This window comes from Stegastes partitus, unplaced genomic scaffold, assembly GCF_000690725.1.
Source record: "Stegastes partitus isolate 25-593 unplaced genomic scaffold, Stegastes_partitus-1.0.2 Scaffold775, whole genome shotgun sequence".
Classification (NCBI taxonomy): domain Eukaryota; kingdom Metazoa; phylum Chordata; class Actinopteri; family Pomacentridae; genus Stegastes; species Stegastes partitus.
Genome location: NW_007578506.1, coordinates 182,658 through 204,101, shown reverse-complemented (window position 1 = coordinate 204,101; position 21,444 = coordinate 182,658). Strand labels below are relative to the sequence as shown.

General features: G+C 41.3%; 1 protein-coding gene across 11 annotated transcripts in view; it reads left to right on the top strand.

Annotated features, from left to right (window-relative positions):
• The window catches only part of mef2aa (myocyte enhancer factor 2aa), a 75,065-nt gene extending 55,436 nt beyond the window's left edge, over positions 1–19,629 (top strand). For 4 of the 11 annotated variants that reach the window (XM_008291971.1, XM_008291972.1, XM_008291973.1 and 1 more), the window contains 8 exons: positions 3,030–3,164; positions 4,623–4,845; positions 6,112–6,171; positions 11,912–12,096; positions 13,644–13,667; positions 15,328–15,457; positions 15,615–15,738; positions 15,952–19,629. In XM_008291971.1, the coding sequence (XP_008290193.1) occupies positions 3,030–3,164; positions 4,623–4,845; positions 6,112–6,171; positions 11,912–12,096; positions 13,644–13,667; positions 15,328–15,457; positions 15,615–15,738; positions 15,952–16,288 (1,218 nt within the window). In that variant the 3' untranslated portion in view covers positions 16,289–19,629. Of the gene's footprint in view, positions 1–2,830; positions 2,963–3,029; positions 3,165–4,622; positions 4,846–6,111; positions 6,172–11,911; positions 12,097–13,643; positions 13,668–15,327; positions 15,458–15,614; positions 15,739–15,951 lie in introns of all 11 variants that reach the window. The other 7 variants (XM_008291975.1, XM_008291978.1, XM_008291976.1 and 4 more) reach the window with 7 other exon arrangements.
• Positions 19,630–21,444: the final 1,815 nt, after the last annotated feature.

Here is a 21,444-nt window from a genome sequence, read left to right as displayed (position 1 = left end):
CAGTGACATGTAAGAACAAAGCTGATCTGGGGCTGGGTGGCCTTCAGGGCTACATGCGGTCCCTGCTATGGCCATGTCTCTGTGGGGCCGCTTCTGATTGGCCAGCATGGGGAGCCAGGTCTTGACAGGTGTTTGAAAGAGGGGCACCTGTTTGGCCATGTGCTGATTTAGTGATCCATTTACTGAGAGCTGTGGGCAGCGTCTGTAGGGCACCCAAAACATGCCAAGTCATTTAAAAAAAGAATTACAGTCATGCTTTCCCTTGTCTTCAGTATTATATTCATTAGAACGCCACAGAGATGATTAACTCTTGCACACCACATGTTGTGCATGCACAGCACCCTCATTGCATCTTTTTTTCGAAGATGATATGCATTGAAACGACTCAAGTCATGTATCACAGAGCATGTCTGAGCGCTGCTTGCCCTTGACTGCTGCTATTTGGTTCCTGCTCACCCACTGTGCTGCTGCAACCCCTCCCTAAATGGCTCGGGCCAGTGGGTGTGGTGTGCTGAAGGCTGGCCAGGCTTGTTGTGAAAGTAGAGCCGCCCTGCCCATCTCGCACAGCCGTGCCCGACCAGTCCGACCAAGATATTCCCATAATGAGCAGGTTGGGACTTAAATTTGCAGGTTGAGATCAGATCTTTGGCTCACTGGTGGAGAAAGTGCATAGTTTAACCCCAGTAAACACAGGCCTTTCAGGACCCTAACTAAAGAGGGTTCGTTCAGTAAACAGGAAATGAACCAGCAAGGCGTTTTCTTAGAATGAGAAGAATGCCTCTGCTCTCTACCACACCAAACAGTAATGCATCTGTGGTACAGTGCTGGTCATTCATTATCCAGAGGACTTCTCTCTCTTGCTCTCCTCTGGGCATTGTGGACACTTATGTTTGAAGAGATGTGGGTGCTTTTCTGAACTTCCTTATTTCTATCTCAGCTGTGCACAGCATCACAGTTCTGTCTGTACATTGCAGATTAGCATAGTTTTTGTGTCTCAAGATATACATCCCTCTAAAAAAAAAACAAAAAAAATGCATGCATGTGAATACATAGGGATAGAATGAGCAGTTAGGGATGTGGCGTCATCTGGTTTTCATGAGCAATGGCATTACACGGGGAGTTTCAGAAAACCATGCTACAGCCATGGTTTTAGGAAATGTGACTTACACTGAGGTTGTGGTGAAGAGCGCAGGGTTAGCCGCATTGTCTGCACAGACCTAAACGTACTGTCACATCTCTGTCAGAGGATGTAGCAGCTGTAGAAATACCCCCCCCTCCCCCGCCACATACACACAACGTACAGACATTGCACATACGCACCACACTCTCCCACTCGTATAGTTTCTGTTTCTCTCTTTTTTTTTCTCTCTCTCTCTCTCTTTCACTCACAAACACACACACACACACACTCATTTTCCACTTTGCCGGGTGATGAAGACCAGAAACAGAGAGTAAGGTCTCATTAGTGTGTGTAGGTTCCTCTCCTCTGGCTCACACTCTGACCCCTTCATCCACAGGAGTCAGTGACCTTCCTGTAGACACGAGGCCTCCGAGGCAGCCCACAGACAGGGCAGGGTGCTGCTGTGGACCTGCAGCGGGCTGATAGAGGAGTCTTGAGAGCCACACATAAATCATATTTTGATGTACACTGCCTTGATATCACAAGCTGTCACATGCTGTCAGCAGGACTTGTTAACACCGCGATTCAGAGCTGTAATGAGGAGCAGAGAACAGCCTGTCTGAAAGTGAGCAAAAGAGCACAGCGGTGAATTTATTTGTTTAGCTATATAACACGTTTTTCCCCCTCTGAAGTTCGAAAAGGCCCTTCATAACCGCACAGTACGCCACGCAATGTACTTATGAGCTCTTTGCTTTTATAATAATTGCCCAATTTCACGCACAAATAAGCATATTTCACCACATTTGATAATCCATTTCATTCCCCATATGCATTAACTTTGATAAGATCCCACAAGTGACAACCATACTGAATTACAGACTGGATGTGCTCTGTGTTGGATTGTCGTATGCAGGGTTTTCTTCCAGATGGGTGGCTTATGACAACTGAAATATTATAAAAAATGCAAACACACAAAGAGAAGGTAGAACAGACAGGGATGCAAGTAAAGGGGGGGACCAAGAAGGAGAGACAGGGAGGAAAGGGAAGGGGGACAATATTTAGTTTCACTGAACACTTCTGAAGAGTGAGAGGATATGGAGTGACATTTCAGTCTTCCCTTGTGTTGAACTACAGTTTATCTCAGCGTTGCCGTAGCAGTTGCAGCAAAAGAAAAGAAAAGAAAAAAAAACCTGAAGGATGAACATACAGTAGATGTTGGTATTTTTAGTTTAATTTAAAGTTTAGTGCTGTGCAAAAGTTGTAGGTACGTTTTCACAAATTAGGATGATTAACTTCAGCCAAAGTGCATAAAACTTAAATCACCACTGGGTGTACCACTTCTCCGAGGAGATCCTACAAAGAGTTTATGATGGCAGGCAGGTTGTTCCAAGCATCTTGGAGAACTTGCCACAGTTCCTCTGTGGATACAGGCTGACTCTGTCTTTTGTGTCTTCATGTGATCTCAGACTGACTCACTGATCAGGTCTCTATGGGGACCGTACCATCTGTTGCAAAACTCTTGTTCTTCTTCTTGTCACTGAAGATTGTATGTTTGTGATGCTATACTGTGAATTTGCGGCTGATCTTGTTTAATAGATAAGAATCTAAATGTGCCTAAAACTTTTGCACGGCACTGCATGGATATTAGGGAAAAAACACAGAGCCACATCTTGTATACTGTTTCTTTTCAACTGTGCAATTTCATTTCAGAAATTGAGAAACAAAGGCCATAATGACTGTGCTAGTCCCGATCCCGATGACTGTTTTGGGCACAGCCCCCTCATGGACGACCATTTCGGCAAACTAAGCGAAGACAGTGATTTAATGTACAAGCGCTGTGGTGTAAGTACTTTCTTTGTCCCCTGCTATTTTGTGTTGATTCCTGTCTTTATGTTGATGTTCACTACAGGCGCTAAACAAGAAAGAACACAGAGGTTGTGATAGCCCGGACCCCGATGCCTCATATGTCCTCACTCCTCACACAGAAGAAAAGTATAAAAAAATTAATGAGGAGTTTGATAATATGATGAGAAATCATAAAATCGTAAGTACTGTAAATGCAAATGTTCTTGCTTGGCTTTGTGGCACACAAGGATTTTTACTCTTTTTTTCATTTAACTTTTTTCCTCTTTTCGTTACCCCTCCAGAACCTCTCTTAACTTCTTTCAGAACTACTCTGCCTTAAGATCAATGCCCCCTTTACTGGGTGTGCACTTGTTTCTTATGTTGATTTGTTTTGCAGCTGATATTTTGGCACACCCTGATAAGATCACATTTCATTAACAGGTGAAATGTTGCATGCTTCTGCTAGAAAGATTACACCCGAGTATCACGGCCATGTTATCATAAATCAAACAGCAGCCATTACTTAAACACATCGGGAGCTTACAGTGAACACTTTGGGACTATTGTGAGTGTTTATCCTGACGAGCTGCAGTTTCTTTCTCAGACTCAAGCCTACTCAAGCTAGATGCCCAAGTCATAGCTCAAAAATGACAAATAAATTTAGCGTCATGTCGTTTATAATGCAATATTTACAGTATCTCCTTTCAAATCTTTATATTACCCCTCTCAGTGCATTCTAGTGTAAAATATCTCTTCCAGCGACAATCCCCCCCCCCAAGCACACCAACACTAAACTATTATTTAGCATCTTCCCTCTCCTTCATCAGGTTCCACACTGGCTAACCCTCTACAAATATGACATACATTTTGTGATCTTATCTTGCATGACAATATTGGAACTGTGCAAGAACATAGTGCTTACCAAAGCAGTTGTTTTCTCTATGTTCCTAACACGACGAGCACCGATTTGCCATTAACAAACTAATGATAGCACCCTACTGGCTCACTGGATAATGCTATGATGAACCGTTCTCACTGCCACCTGTCATTCTCACTTGCGCTTTGCACAGTCAGCACTTTGTGGGTAAATGCAAATGACTTTGTGAATCTTGTAGCTGTAAATCCCCACCACTGCTTTCTGATGTGCTGAGAAACACATGACACGACGGTGTTTCAAAAGGCAAAAAGTGTGTCTGTGGTGCTGACTGCTGCAATGCAAAAGTGATCACCTGAATGCATGTTTTTTTTGGATTTGGATTTTTGTTTTCTGTGATTTGTGTATGCTGCAATACTGTTGAAGATTCATGTATATTCTGTATGTATGATGTTCATGAAAATAAACTTCTTTTTTGATGGTTAGTAGTGTCCAAATGATGGGCAGAAATGTCCCTAAAATATTGTATACTATACTGTTATATATATATTATTATGTTATGTATAAAGCAACTGTCAAGCTTACAATGTAGTAGATCCCTTTGCAGTTCTTTAGTGTGCTCTGCCTGACTGTTATGTGAATCTATTAGTTTATTGTAGCTAACCCTCAAGGGGAGCTCTCTGTTAATGATGCCATGACAACCACTGACCCATCATAGTCATCAGACCTTGGATTTTCAATGTGCTGTGTGTAAATATTTGTGTGTTTGTCTCCCTCTTGTAGCCCACAGCATTGCCTCAGCAGAACTTCTCCATGCATGTGGCAGTGCCTGTATCCAACCCGAATGCCATGTACCAGGCAGGAGGGACTCTGGGCAGCCAGGCCCTGGCAGCGGCCACGGCCTCTCTGAGCGAGAGCGGGATGCTGTCCCCTCCACAGGCCTCTCTGCACAGGAATGTTGGCTCCAGTGGAGGTTCTCAGAGGCCCACCAGCGCAGGCAGTGCAGGTTAGTGGGTAACAACCCCAAAAAGAGATGAACTAATAATGGTGGTTAACACTGTTTGTCACTGTTTGTGTGCGAAAGTCAGAAATTTTGCTTGTAAGGAGCAGTTCGAGATTTGGGGGGAAATTACTGTTATTGACTTTCTTACCCAGAGTTAGCGAAGAAGATCAATGCTGCTTTCTGACTGGAGGCAGCGGGAAACAGTGAGTGCTGTGTCTCCAGTGATAAAAAAAGAAATTCAGTTTGTGTCAAAGACAGATTTATAAACTTTGTCCAGAGCGAGGCTTGTTGTTTCCCATTCCTTCCTCTTTAGGAGATTCGCCTCTTCGCTCTAGCTTCATACTTTGGCTGGAGTTGGCATCAATCTTCTCATCCAACTCTTTGCGAGAAACTTTTTTTTTTTGGCTATCTCTGTTGCCAAAAGAGTTTCCACTTTTGGTCCTAAATGGCGTCGGATGTAGGGGACCTAAGGTCAAGCCATGTCACGCTAACACCCTTTAATTGGTGTTTGCGTGATAAATTTTTTCACACCCTCTAAAATGCTCATCATCACACCTTTTACTGTATCAGCATTGTGGAAAAATGATGTCAGATGCTAGTACTTGTATGACTGGTCTGACTCAGTCGGTCCAGATGGCTTTTGCAAGATTCAGCTACACTGCATATGATGGAAGTACATGCAGCAAGGTGTGAAATGCCTCATTCAAAATTAACCACATATCAGAATTGGCTGACACCTACCTATTCACAGCGGGTTCACTAAATAGTTGTTCTTCAGAATAACTTCTCTTTCTTGATTATTCACTGCAAGGTCTGTATTGTTTTTTCTTGATTTTTATGATTCATATCAGATCAGCGTGTTTCACAAGCTAAAAACTGTTGAGGTTCAGGTGGCATTCTGGTGTTGTGTTCTTGGATTTAAGTGTATCTCTTAGAAACGTCAGCTGTTCAGGGAGACTCAAATAGATGCCTGACTTCTAGTAGAATGACTACCTCCTTGTCGAGTGTGCATCCACACAGTGGAATGCTGCGTTCACCGTCTCCAACTTTGCAAACATGCTGAACACAGCTTGATGTTGCTCTCTTTAATCATATATTGAAAATGTCCCCACCACGAGGACAGCGGCGGAGCACACGCCACCCTTTCATGTGCTGTGAAGATGGATCTACATGACATTTCCATGTCTGGTCTGCCATCTCCATCACATGCTCCGCGAGCTTGCAGAAGGATGCAGATGGTTAATCATCTCACTCTGTGCATCTCATTAGGTGGCATGCTGGATACCACAGACCTTTCAGTGCCAAGTGGTGCGGGCTCCAGCCCAGCGGGTAAGTCCTCCCGGAGAGATTCATTAGCTCTCTGTAGCTCTGCCCAATAGGCCTCCTGCTTAGCACACGAGCTGGATAGTTGCGTCTCCGTTTGTGATTGGTTCAAGACGGTTGTCGCCATCATTAGCTGATAGTACATTGGCCTGACTGTATTTTCTTTGCATGCAAAGAGAGCGCAGGTGTCCTCTCAACAGAGGAAGTTTGTGATATGCTTGTTAAATGCATGTTTGAGAGACAGGAAATGGCTCAACAGTACTCACACAGTGTGGTGTTTGTACTTGAAAAGGGTAACCAGGCGTGTCAATTAGCTATCCAACTGACTTCGGCAGGTAAATATACGCAGTGTTTCCTTTAAACTTGTCACCTCCATGTAGTTCTCCCTCCTCCTGTTTCCTTCCCTCTATTGACAGGTGCATCTGTTTTTCCCCCCACTGCCCTGGCAGCCCTTATAAGGCTGGAGAGGGTCTGTAAGATGCCTAGACCAGCATAACCCTGTAGGTATTCAGGCCATGTCATCCCACTAAGTCCTCAGTACACAATGACCGGACAGCCTGTCATGGCTGAAATGTGCTGTGTGAGACATGGAGGCAGGTGGAGTTTAACTCTTTCCTTGTCACTCAGCTTGTTGCACTCCATATAGTGTTTCTGGCAAAACGCAGCATGCTGTCATGAAACAGTTTGACATTCAATGATAATAACTAGTTCAAAACCTCAGAATTATATAGGCTTAAGCGTACAGAACACCTCAGATTGGTTTCCTGTCAGCATTTTATAGAGAGTGCTGGGTTAGTTTTTTAAGTTTGGGTGTGGTGCTGGGTCGGGGTAGAGTTAGGAGTCTTTACCAGGGGGCGTCAGCGTTTGGCACAGTGCGAGCATGCTGCAGCTGTTGTTTGTACCAAGTGTGTAGAAGAGCAGAGACTACAGGGACGACTAACCTCTCCAGCCCTGATGTCAGATGACCATTCCTGACATAGTTCTGATTTTTCACAAGTAGCAGCTATGACCACAGCAGAAGCCTTTCAAAGTGGCCAGATGGAAGATGTGCCATGTGATATCTTCTCTCCTGTTTGACAGTGTCACCGCAGGGAGAAGACGACACGCATGTACAGCAAGGTTCAGTGAAATACTGACTGTTTTTTTTGGTTGTTTTTTGTGGAAGGAGGCAACAACTGCTGCGATTGTGACGGACAGCTTTTCTAGTAGTGGGATCTAGTTTATTTATTAGCTGTTTGTGTAGATTTCCTGCCTTACAAGCATACGTACGTGCATGTACAATACCACAGCGAGCATTATTGGCAACATTTTCTGGCAAACACATCTTAGTTGTTCTTTCTGAAATAAGCCATCTGTTGTTCTTGTCTAGTCTCTGGTTCAGATAATAGCTCAACAGCTAATACACCTTCAAAAACAACTTCTCTTTAAGGCTCATTTCATACTACGCTGTACTGTGTATGCTCCAGCGTGTAATACATCCTTTCTCTCAACAACTTACTACAATTACACCTAATTACAAGCTCTGGTCCTCGAGTGGTAGAGAAAGATGTGGTGAAAAGGGAGGATTTAAGAGAGTGCTCGCCGTTATGCAATGTGTCTGCAAGATGTACGCATCCCTTCATTAATATTGGAGCATTACAAGCTCTTAAAACACATTTACAAAGCACGTTTGCGTATATGTTCAGCAGACATCAGTAATAAAGTAGGTAATGCTGAAGCTGCATCAGGTCTGATTTATTTTTATTTTTTATTTTTTTTGTAGTTTTTGATTTACTAAAGCTGGCTTAATATGAAGAAATGTGTAAAAGTTGGAGGTCAATTAGAAAAAAAAAAACGTGAATATGTGTGTCAGATTTTAGTTAAATAATAAACAGTTATTTACCTGGTTGCCATCTGCCTTTAGTCTTAACAAATCACCTTTGGGACATCCTGTCTGGAATTAGCTTTCTGAGACACAACAACGGGACCGAGTGTGACATCTATTATTAGAAATAGAAATAGAAGGGCTCTTGATCTGCAGCTATTTCTTCTCATTCATTAGAATATTTTCTCTTTTTGCTGGAACCTGAGGCATGTGGGATGTTGGGCACAATAAGTCGCTGTGTTGTCTTTCCATGAACTTAAAATGAAAACTGAAGGTTTCTGTTGTGAACACAAGGCCTTATGTAATGCCCCTTTCCCAGACCGTGTTAATAATTCAGGACAATGAACAGAAAACCAAACAGCTTTCAACGTGCACAGGCTTCAGTCAGAGAGGATTTACTGGCACAACCAATCTGTTAGAGAAGTTTGAATATAGAATGAGGGCAGACATCAGAAAAGCCCAATGAAATGTCCCTGCTGAAGGCTGGGTCTTAACTTGTGGCTGTTATCTTGGCTCAGAATTAACTTTGTGGTATTTGTTCAGACATGTGTTCCCTTCTTGCTATTTATTTGAAAGACTTATTTGTTTTACTCATGATCAGACATCTGAAGTTATAATCAGACACTCAGTCCACAAATAAGCCAGTCAGGTGGGTTAATCCAAGTCTAAATTAGCCGGTTAACACAGCACCGAGTGTCTGTCTTTGCCCTGTGATGAAATGGCAGATGACGGTGTGACACATTGTCTTCAGCCCAGAGTGTTGTTGTAAACTCGAGTTTATTATAAATGAAGGGATGAAAGAAAATGACTAAAATATTAATAGATACAGCGTGACTATATTCCAGTTTTGTCATCTGGATTACTAAAGCAACAGTTACATGCTCTCTGTCATCAGGTGAAACATGCTGTGTAAGCTTTTACACATGCACAGTTATTCATGTTTATATATTTTGGAATATTTTCAGGTAGAAAATAATTTAATAAGATTTTCTTTATTTCTGGCAGCTGTGACCTGCACTAACAACATGTAAATAATATAATAATTTTATCATGGTTCACAGTTAATACAGAAAGAAAGAATATTAGATCATTTAGATATAGAAACCATATTTATTCAACTTTTTCTTTCATACAAATTACTGCATTTTAACAATTCTTCTATTAATGTCATTAAAAGATTTCTGATGTATTCTAAAGCTAAGCTAGTTTACTCCAGATGCATGATTGCAATTTACACATATGCTGTGTGTTTAGTGTCCTGTTGAGACGGGCACACGGTAGAATTATAATCTAACCTACATAGAGCAAGGTGTTATGGGTAACCATAGGTCACATAAGCTCACGGAGCAATCAGCTGAACACTCAACAATGATTTGAGTGGAGCCGAGTGTCAAGCAGCCTGATTGGTTGATCCCCATACAGTCAATTAACGGCATCAAAACAGAGAAGAAGACAAAGCGAATGTGCGTACAGTGACCGCGCTGATGCTTAGCAGATGTGAGGTTCACCATGTACGTAATTATAGAACAGATCGTGGCGTGTTGTGTTGACATGCTAACGTTGGCTAATTAGCTTAGACTGGTGGGAGTATCCTGAGTTTTACATTCATTTGGTCATAAATCAAAGCCTGGTTGAAAAGTCAGCGGATTGTGTTTCATTTTCTGTCTTTAGCATAATCTCTTACGGCACTGTAAAGTTTAGGACGGCTCATTTTTAGCTCGACAACTGAAACCAGTGCATTGGCCACTGCATCTATTTTCCCCAGAGCTAGAATTGTGGATCAGTGTGTTTGAGTTGTTTGTTTCCCATTTACAGAGCCGGGACTGTGTACGAACACCAGACTTTTTTTCCCCCATTGCGCACACAGAGTGAACAGCTGGCAGGAGATATTCAGTATATTTAACAGGAATCGTATTGGATAAGAATCGCATACTCCACCTTTAAGATTAAATCGAAAACCTTTTTTGTGTGTGTTGGAATATGTCTTTTTGTATTATTTTTCATATGTGCCACATGTTTGGAGTATCACAGTAAGAAAAACAAACTAACTAGCTAACCCTAGCTTAGAAAAAAAGTATGAAAGAAGCATGTGTCATCTGTAACATTAGCAAAATATTATAAGTGGCAGTAACTTTGCGGAGCGGTTGCGGCTCAGGAGGCAGAATAGGTCATCTGCTAATGACAGGGGCCGTGATTCCCTGCCATAAGTCAAAGTGCCTGTTGCGAAAACGGATCATTTGTCATCTTCCTTTGTCTTGTTTTTCTCAACAACAGTTTTGTGTTTTGGGCAGACCTTTTGTTTAAGAAACTCCTGCCAAGTTGCCACACTAGAATCAAATCTTTTTGCATGAAATCGTATTTGCACTAACTTCTCATTCCCACTGAATGACATCTTTGCTGCTTTTAATCAGGCCCTGCTATTTTTAGGGCCTTGGACATTTACTCGGCTAATTCTGTAAACATTGTTTTCTTGCAGAAGCCAAGTTTTGTATGATCAAAGCCAGAGCTGATGGCGATAGCTGCTTGTATATACTGTTGATTCAGCTGTGAGATACTATTGTAGACTTCATAACTGTTTATTTGACCATGAATTGTTGCTCCCCTTATCTGTAGTCAGAGGGGCTATTGTTCCATTATGTTCCTACGCAAGAGCCTGCTCGTTGTGCACACTTTGTGTTTCACTGGGGTACACTGGACACAATGAAAAAGTCAGCAGCTTGTTGAAGTGTTACTGATCGGCTGATGTAGTTCTAGATAGCAGTGATTCTTTCGTCTCCTCGTTTTTTAGGATTTCTACATACTTTTTTGCGTCAAAGTAACAGATTCCAGTCGGGCTTACTTTATGTAAGTCCGGTTTAAAATTCAAGTGCACTCCAAGTATTACTTTTGTTTGGTTTTTGTTTTCATAACAATTGGACGCTCCGTTTTTATTAGAGTGCATTTGTGTGGAATCTGCAGAATCCCACTGCAGACCTTGTGCAGATGACTCATACAGTATCTTGCAGTTGAAAATAAGGTACTGTAGGTTGACAACAACAGGAAGAATAAATCTCTTTATGAAAAGTGTATTTAACAAAAAAAAAACCACACACACACCTGTCAGAATACCAGATGCAGACATTTTCCAGGGCTCTGACAAATGGTGGCAGTCGACTTTTGACACTGTGGTTTTGTTTTGGAATCATTCATTTTTATTTGGCAAACTATCAAGGACGAAACCTATTTCCTAAAATAGCTTCCTATTTTCTTTGTGTTTGTGCACAATATCCAAAAAGTGTATTACACAGTTTTTACAGAGAATATTTCTCAAGTTGTTTATTGAATTTAAATAATGTGATACTATTCATCCTTTTCAAGAGATGGACTGATGGAGAGGGAGTTCCTGAAATAAGTTGTGGGGACTTATACTCCCTTTTCGAAAGAAGGAAATGACTAACAACCACACCAAGGTGTGAATGCTGAGGGGAGAGTCTAGCACTTTGCCATTGTTTGTGTGCACAGTCTTAAAAACAACATAGAACTACATTTTATTGTTTTTTATTCAACTGTAATGGCTTCAGCTATTTCTTTTAAGCAGTCACAGTACATTTGTCAGTGAACTGCTCCTCATCCCAAGATGCAAAGATCTGGCTTTGATGTAATCATTCACAATAAAAATAAAAGGCTCATCAATTTTGAAATGGACATTTTATTTTTGTAAATGTGCAGGATAATTATCCCAGTCTATTAAAACTTCCCAGAGGGTTGGAAACACTTAACGCGGTGTGCTGCAGCAGGCTGGAAAACAACACGGTGCGAGAGGCTTGCTTGATGACTGGGAGTGTTGTCAGTCACAGTCCGTGGTTTGATGATGTGTTTGTGTGTTGTTGTGTACCTCTGCAGGGAATGGTTTTGTTAACCCCAGGGGCTCACCGGGCCTCCTCAGCACACCCAGCGGCAATGGCCTGGGTAAAGTCATGCCCACCAAGTCTCCGCCACCCCCTGGAGGGAACATGGGAATGGGAAGCCGCAAGCCAGACCTAAGGGTTGTTATCCCTCCATCAAGCAAAGGAATGATGCCCCCACTGGTGAGTACAGAGCACACCAGTGCACACAAGTATCACCAGCTAACGGACCTTTAAATATCTCCGCTGCAGGGCAGAGCAGAGCTTTGTTTAGTGTCTTTATCTCGACTTTCATAGCAGAGTGTTCTGCAGGATTTTGCCTACACACACTTTTTGATGTTATCACACCAGTGTAGCATGGTGTGCTCGTGAGGTGACAACCTCACTAAAGACTTTGTTTATCAGCCAAGTGGGAGTCACTAACAGTGTGTCAGGGCTGATCTGAGCAAGACTCCTCTTGTGCTGATCACCTCCATTAAAACGCGGACCGAGCCAAGAATCTGCAGCCCAGGTGTCATAACTCTCCTTCAATTATTCACATTTAAACGAGAGGCTTTCTCTAATTATAATAATGAAGTTGCAGAGCGCCCTGACCACAGCAAACACCTGAGGCTAAACTAGACTCTCCAAGTCATAAATCAAGCCTCAGGAAAGAAGAAAAAAAAAACTATAAGTGTGGGATTTTCAGACAGAGGACAGGAAATGCTGCTATTTCCAACTCTCCGTCTTGCTAGTGGCGTCAGTAAGAGGAGCCACTCCAGAAAAAAATGATTGTGTTTTGTAAATAAACCTCTCGTTACTGTGGGTGCTCCTCCTTAGCCGAGCCTCAACCAGCCTGGAGCGGTGTTTAAACAACTGTGTGTTACCATGTCTGCGTGTGGAATATGTAGAGCAGGACAGGTTGTGTTGAAAGAGGTCTGAAACAGGTTAGGCAGTGGTGGGAGGTCGGTTCAGATCTGTCTGAGCCAACGAAGCATTTCAGACCGGTACAGGCTGCGGAGGGTGCTGGCTGTGGCAGGTCTGCAGACAGCCTGTCATTAGGCCATAATGGTATTAAATTAATCACATCTCAGTGTGACAGAGTGTAGATGAAGACTTAATCAGGGGCCCAGGGTGTGAGCCAGATAATATCTTGTCGCCCTTGTCGTGTCTTCCTACCGCTATTGATTGAGTGTGGGTATTAAGAGCCCTGGCCTGGTCACAGTATGTCCCACAGCACAGGAAAGATGGAAGATGGGCCTCTCGTTCCTCCTCTCAGCACAAGGAGGATTTTAAGTGCACAGTGCTATGCAGTCGTTGTTGGTTTTAGAAGAGAAACTTGATCTGTAAGTTGATTCAGGTTGAATGGATGCTAGTCTATAGCCTGTACATTTCTTCTTCACGAGCCTCCGTTCAGAATTTGTCCGCTTCTTCTTCATCACTTCCGAGGTAAAAACCTTCCAGTCCGACAAACCATCACTGCAAAACTTCACGTTGTTTGGAAGATTGTGGCCACCTAAGAGTACTTAAATGCTATATAAAGGCAAGTTGACCGTGTGCCTTTGCTTTGTACAAAAAAAAAAAAAAGTGGGATTTTTACAACGACTGCAGAAGTCATCCGCAGCTTTATATTCTTCGTCGTCCCCTTTTTTCCTGTAAAGTCTTGAAAGCTGTCACTATTTTCTCCGAGCGATTCGAAAGTCGCTCTGCTCATTTTCTGTAACTCTCTTCTTTTCTTCTGTTGAGGGCAGTCGGAGGAGGAGGAAATGGATTTGGTGAGTTTTTTTGACAAATGCCTGGGCAAATGGCTGAAATGTGAACATGCTTCCGGTAATCACAGATGCTAGACTGAACGCCATGCTCAAAGTGGAGACTGGCTCTCAGGACTGCCAGCAATAAGAAATTAAGAGAAAAAAAAAAAAAAGAAAAAGAAAGAAAGAAAGGAAAAAAAAAACGTTTTGTCAGTGCATGCTTTGGGTTTGGCCTGTGAAAATTGCCTCAGCCTGTTAAATTGGCTCCTCTATTCCCAACACGTCAATATTAGTCATATACCACCAGGAGTGTGTGTGTGTGTGTATGTACGTGTGCGTGTGTGTGTGTGCGTGTGCGTGTGTGTGTGTGTGTGTGTGTAAGAGAGAGAGAGAGAGAGAGAAAGAGAGCAAATCAATGCTTAATTTTTTAAACTATCATATTTCCGTCACAGTTTGAAGTTTCAGAATTTAGAGAGTGATGAGCAAAAGTATAAATCATTTATATTTTTCTTTGCACAAGACGATTACATCATTCCAAATGATTTCACTCTGTGTGATGCTCGGGTTCGGTGAAGTCATCTGGCCGGAGAGTGTTGGAACAATGCAAGGAAGCCATCAACTAGATCATGATGCAATGCTGCTTCAAATGTAACCGCTGGCAGCTGTGCATATGTTTGTTACATTATACACCGAGGATTTGTTACGGTATTGTTCTAAACTATGTCTGCATTTGATTAGCGCAGTCGGGGAGTTAAATGCATTTTGTAGCTCACTGCGAAGTTTGTTTGCATGACCACACCAAGCTGTGTAGGTGTGTTTGCGTGGACTGCATGCCAGTCACTGCACTAAAAACCACTGGAGCTCCGCTGTACGTCACTCTGGGAATTGAAATGTGTAATTTATTTTTTTTTATCCTCTCGCACCGTCTCGGCGAGGGGGAGGCGTTTGTGTGTAAAACTTGATCTCAGGACTCACTTTGGTTTGTTCTCACTCTGAATGTGTATGTGATTGATGCCGTTGAAGGGGATCACAGGTGTCCTTACCTGCACTGAACTGTTTCTGTAACTGCATTTTTCTTCATGTCTAACAAAGTTACGCTCATTAAGCCGAGTTTGTCGGGGCTTGTAGTTGCATGTGATTTCCGCACTGACTACATCTGTCAGTTGTCCACTTTAAACTGTTGTAAGAATGTAAGTATTTGAATCTCTGTAGTCGACCTTTAGTAGGCCAAGGTAACCGTTTTATTGGTGTACATGTACAAGTATATCTGCATTTTTGGATTAGTTTTTTAATACATATGCACATAAATCCTTGTAAGAAATCACTTCATCAATTATTGAACTTTTTTGTCGGTCGTTTTTATCTATTTTGACGTAAACGCTTCAAAACATACAGCCCATAAAGAACCAGAAAGATCAGCTTATTCACTGCCGTGAGGCTATACCACCACCTTGTGGCAGCTTTTGGTATTACACTGACATCCCTCATTACTACAATACACAGTATATGTACCAACTTAAAAATGTAAATTATTTGTTGGTGTGAAAAATGTAATTAAATGATTTAAATGATAACAACATATACGCAGTGTTTGGTGTCAGAGTTTGATGTTTCAAGGTGCTACACTTTTGAGCTTATGCACTTTCTTTGTTTTTCTTTTTTTTTTTTTTTTGGTGTTTTGTAGAACACCCAGAGGATAAGCAGCTCCCAGTCCACCCAGCCACTGGCCACTCCAGTAGTGTCTGTCACCACCCCCAGTTTACCCCCACAGGGTCTGGTCTACTCAGGCATGCCCACCTCCTACAATCCTGCTGGTGAGTCTGCACTCGGTCTCTGCTGAAAACAGCCTCCTCAACCCGAGACTTCATGTACTACACGCTGTCGGTTCCTGCTCTTTTCTCAGTGGCACACGGTGTTGTAACTGAAATGCGAGCGAGTTCTCAGTGTGCGCGGCTGCTTTTGTTTTTACAGAGTACTCCCTGAGCAGTGCAGAGATCTCTTCCCTACAGGGCTTCAGCTCTCCTGGGCTCTCGCTGGGCTCCATGTCGGCATGGCAACAGCATCAACTGGGCCAGGCAGCTCTTAATTCTTTGGTGTGAGTAACACACTTCCCAACAAAGGCACACTCTCCAGACGCCCTCACATAAAAGCAACACCCACTGTGCTGTCATATCATGCTGAATCACACATCTACATATTCCTGGCTTTTCACATTATTACACATTTGTTGTCTCATTTTTTTTTTGTGGGGTGGGGAGGGGGTTTAACAAATAAAACTAAACAAATGCCCTGCTTATCTTCGCTGCAGTGGTGGAGGTCACCTACCTCAGGGCTCCAACCTATCCATCAGCACCAGCCAGAGCATAAATATCAAGTCCGAGCCCATTTCGCCACCACGGGAGCGTGTCACCCCATCTGGCTTCCCTCCGCAACAGCCGCAGCAAGGGTCCAGCCGACAGGAAGTTCTGGGACGTTCACCTGCCGACAGCCTCAGCTCGTCTTGTAGCTCATACGACGGCAGCGATCGCGAGGACCACCGGCCTGACTTCCACTCCCCGCTGGGACTGGGAAGACCCCCTGCTGGCTCCGAGGATAGGGAGAGCCCGTCGGTCAAGCGCTTGCGCATGGACACATGGGTGACATAAAGAGCCCTGGTCAAGCCTCCAGTCACCAGCCAGTCAGAGAGGGGGGGAGGGGTTAGACATGGAGATAAAAGAAAGAGCAAGGGTCCTTAGAGCTATCATTATGATACTATTATTCAACTCCACTTCAATTTGTAAGACTGAGATGTAATGTAATAAGACGTGTCAGGACATATCTAAAGTAAATTCTCAAGCTGATAACAGTAAGATTAAAAAAAAATAAAATATATATATATATCAGTTAGCTGGACTGAATTATATGCACAAGCAGGTGGTATCAGGTACTTGGTGCAATTCAGATGACGTTTGCAGAGGAGAGCTGTTCAAAGAAAATTGTTAAACAATAGGCGGTAGATTATTGTAGTCACTGGTCTAGTCAGACACATACATGTAGTTGCTGTTTTGCTGTTGTGCTCGCAAGTTGCAAACAATCCGAGAAAGTTGTGTTGCTTTGAGGCTGAGGACCCTTACATACGATGTTCACTGCACGAACTATCTCTAAAATCATGCTGTAACCATACAAGACCTTTATCTCAAGTGGCCTCTTCTAATTTATTGATTCAGTCGATCAGGAGACACAGAGCACATGGAGTTAATCGCTATTACACAGGAATTTTGATTATACCGTCAACAATCGCAACAAGTTGAGACTACTTTAGTGAACACACGAACCAATAATGTCGGAGGTAAAAAAAAAAAAAAGCAAAATAGCAACAGAATTTATTGCAATAATGACAAACTATTCATTTTATAATTTAAAAGAGTAGGATATATAAATGTGCAATTAAGATAATGCGAACCTGTCCAGTTGAACTGGTGAGAAAGTCAACATGTTCACATTTGTGTAACAGTTCATCAGTAATATAAGCCAAAGCTGTTCTTTTGTGTTGTTTTGTACAGTTGCTATGATTTTCCTAACAATTCACTCAAATGCACCATTTCTTTCATCATAGTTTTTATTTTTTATTGTGCTTTATTACAGTGTACAAGTCATGTAAACCAGATCTTGAATCGATATCGAAAGCCATGAACATTTGCTGTTCTGTTTGTATAATTGAAAAAAGAATTTGAGCCAAACATTGTCTTTTTGTTGTGTAAATAGCGACTTTAATATATATTACCAGGGTGTGAGTACATGCCGAATGTACTGTACGATCACCGTTTTCGAAAAAAAAAAAGTTGAAAAAAAAAAAAGTATATTTTTGTGGTTTACAGCCAAGTTTACAAGAGTAGACCCTCAAAAAGTCGATGATTCACTGGTCAATATTTGCTATTTCGTTCTTCTAAATTGAACATAAACTCCCATGTGTTTTAGTTCCAGATGGTCAATTTGTTTTGTCCCCCCTTTTTATTAGTGGTGATTGTTTGTCCTGAAGACATTGTAAAAGATAAAAAAAGAAAAAAAAAACAATGCTGTGAGGTTGAAGTTCCACTATTTTCATAATTATTTTTTTTTGAAGGATGATCACAAGGCTACGGGAAATAAGGTTTCTTCCCACCTATTGTGTTAGCTCGTCTTAGTTGTATACCAGCAGCTGCTGAATACACTGCCACCATTCAATTTCCAAGGTCCCAGCCCCACATTGAAGAATAATCTATTGTTTTTTGCATGTAGCTCAACTGAAAGACATCTCTCCAGCCACTATCCTGTTATCGGTTCACGGTGTTCAAGCTGTGAACGTGGCAGTAGTGGCTCACACCAAACTGATCATGCCTGTGTCCACATGTGGTTGTAAATATTACAGTCTACTTGAATTATCAGTTATGTATAAAAAAATACTCGTGTTTCCTTAATTGGCTCCAGAAATTGTATCTTAAACCCCTTTTATTAAGAGCACTGTAGCCAGAAAAGGTCAAAAAGAAAGGGGGGGGGCTGTGACTTATTTTCTTTTCCATCCTCACAGAAACGGATCATTCAGCAGCTAAATCATAATCCCACACACCGACTGACTTCAATCTCACTGCTGAAAGGCACACATTTGTATAAGAAGTTTGCTGTACGAGAGAGAGAGAGGTGTCGCTGTGCATTCGCCACGGCGCCACTTGTGTGCGTCTCTGAGGTCGCCGACCCCCAACGCCACCACCCCCACCCCCTACCACCACCATCATCAGCTCCACGGTAGTTCTCAGTTTACGCCCGTAATGAATCTATGCAGTTTTATCCCCAGTTCACATGAAACACACACAGAAGATGATGTCATTACAGGTCACATTTCGACACATGAGGAAGAAGAGAGTAGACTGTTAGACTCTTATTCTGAAGTGCCACAGCTGAGAGTTGCTGGACTACAAGCTATATCTATATATATATAATACATTTCACTGATTGATTTATTTGGATACCCCCCACCCCCACCCCCCCTCCCAAGGGCAATCTTCCTCATGTTCATATATATATTGGTAGACATACTTTATACGATGTATCCATAATGTAATCCAGTTTAACACAGCAGGTAAAAAAAAAATAGCAATAATAAAAGACTACAACGAAAACTGTCTGCCCGTCTCTGCAGCATCACCTCGTAGTTGAGCACATATTTTAGCACTCGATAACATATCAGGGAATTTTGTAGTTGCTCTATCTATATGCACAGTTAGGAAAAATGCCTTATCCCAAAGAAAAAATTTACACCACTCTTTTATTTTTCTCTCAGTTGAAGAAAGACAATGATGCAGATTTCACTCAAAACTCGACCAGACCTGCCTCTTCTCAGATAGGACTCACACAAGACTAACGCCCGGCGGATGCACTGCGATACACTTTTGCTCTTTTGGTCTATGTCCAAATTGTGCACAACTGATGAATGTGAAAGGAAAGGGTAATCAATGAACCTCTGTAGAGGACTTTCTTCACTTTGCTGTGCAAGAGTACACCGCTTTGCTTCATGGCTTTTATAAACAGAACTACGTGTTTGGTAAGTGTTTGTAGTTGATAGTTCACTTAACTAAAGAAGCTGTTTTCGGTTTGAACGCTCAGACCGTTTGGCGGCACAAGCTGGACTTTGTTGCCAATAATGAAATTATTTGTTTCAAAATCGAAAATAGATTTTAAGTTAATCTACATTTTATTTCCCTTGAATGTGTTATTTTATTTTCATCATACAATAAATATTCAAGTGAACTTTTTATTAAACAATTAAGATACTATGCTAGATGTTGTTGTACAAAATTTGTATTCTTCACAAAAGTACAAATATTGGCTTTTAATGTGTAATTTAGGTTATCTCTCTTATTCTGTATAAAATGAAGTAAACAACTCTTTCATAGAATTTGTTCTCCTGTGAAGTCCCAAACAGTAGAAACTGTCAACTTTATTAAACACCTCAGTGTATGCTCAATCTGAACTCACTGTCTATTCATCTTTGAATGTTGCTTGGAAAGTACACGTTTCACTGACCTCATATTACTTAGAACCACCGCCATTATCACTGACAGAACCTGAGCAGGCAGCACAAGGCTACTAAAAACCTGAACACAAGGAGTTTATATAAGAAAATTCTCTGATGGGAGTTTTTTAAAGGAAATCATAAGATTACTTTTTTTTATTTTTTTTTGAAGTACTGATCAAATTAGTGCAGGGATGTCATGCATGCTGTGTTCATGGTCAATGTAAAATTAATAATACGAAAAAAAAGAAGAAGAAAAACACTCCATTATAAATAAAATGCGACTGCTTATTTTGAGTGTTATTAAGAATTTTAACCCTCCTACTCTCTTTGGGGTCAATTTGACCCCATTCAGTGTTTAACATCTCTAAATAAGTATATATGTTTTTAGCTTTATTTAAAGGGCTATTTACACATAAACTTGGGTAACAATTTTAATTAAGCTATTTTCTGGAGGTTTAAATTGCTGGGGTCAAATTGAACCCCAAGGATAAAAGATGTCAGTAAATTTGAAGGTAATAGGAGGGTTAAACACATGGATTATCATGTGGCTGTTTGAGATATTACTAATGTTTAACAGCATTTTAAAAAGAAAAAAACAAGATTGAAGTGTAGCAGATCTAAATTTTAAAAAAGTGTGTGTTTTGAAGGAAAAATCTGACTGAGAAAAAAGTGAGTAAATGATACAATACTTACCTCTGAAATTAAGTTAACTAGAAGTACAAAGCACCAAATAAAGTACTTGTAGTGGTTCAAAACGGATCTAAGTACAGCTCCAGTAAATGTAGTGTTGCAGCACATATTATTTGTAACTGCATGTAATGTGGATGTTTATTGTAGATCAGATTTAAGCAACAGATACAGACATCTGAAGGTGTTTTGCAATGGTCGGTGCATTTCCACCGTATCGCCAGCAGGAGGCACTGCAGCACAATAATTTAGTTCCTCAGTCGGTTTCCTGGCTGTTGGTTCAGCTGGGGCCTCCACAACAAAGCAAGTTCAACTTATTTTGGCTCTCCTATGGTTATCTATAACGAAGAAAAACATCAAAACAGCATGTAATATTTTATTAAATCTTCTTTAACACAAGGGAATAAATATTTTTTTGTTCCAACGCACAGCATCTCTACAACAGAGTGGACGTTATGACCGTATATGCACTATATTGGAAATGATAATAAGCAGATGGAGAGTGAGGACATAGGCCAGAAATCATAAGTCAGTAATGAGTCTGTCCACCAAATTATTGTTTATTAATAGTTTGGTAGTTTATTTGTTTTAGCTGCAATTTTCTGATAAATTAATTATTTTACAGATTTTCCCTGTTTTGTCAAATTACAGAAAATAACTAGTAAAATCACAGAAAAGGTTTTAATTTACATGTTAACTGCAACAAAAATACAGACAATAAAAAACAAGGCAGAACTGTACATCTGTGTTTCTAAAAGGGTATTTCATCGTTTTGCATTTGACTGCTTCTATTTTACAGATTGTCCATGTTTTGTTAAATTGCAGATAACTTCTGGTAAAATTACAGGGGAAAAAAACTGACTGTAAAAATAATAATAATTTTGAGGTCTTGGGGAAGTTGGCAGGCATCTTGGGGGACAGAATTACATTGTCAGACATCCAGAGGTGTCATTGTGTCATTTGAACAAAGCTGCATTTAAAGGTGGACTCATCTTATACAGTCAGTGGTTAAAGGATTGTCTGTGTACTGGTCACTATCTGGTCATTTAGGTTTAAGCTTTAAGTTAATCCACACCTGATGAG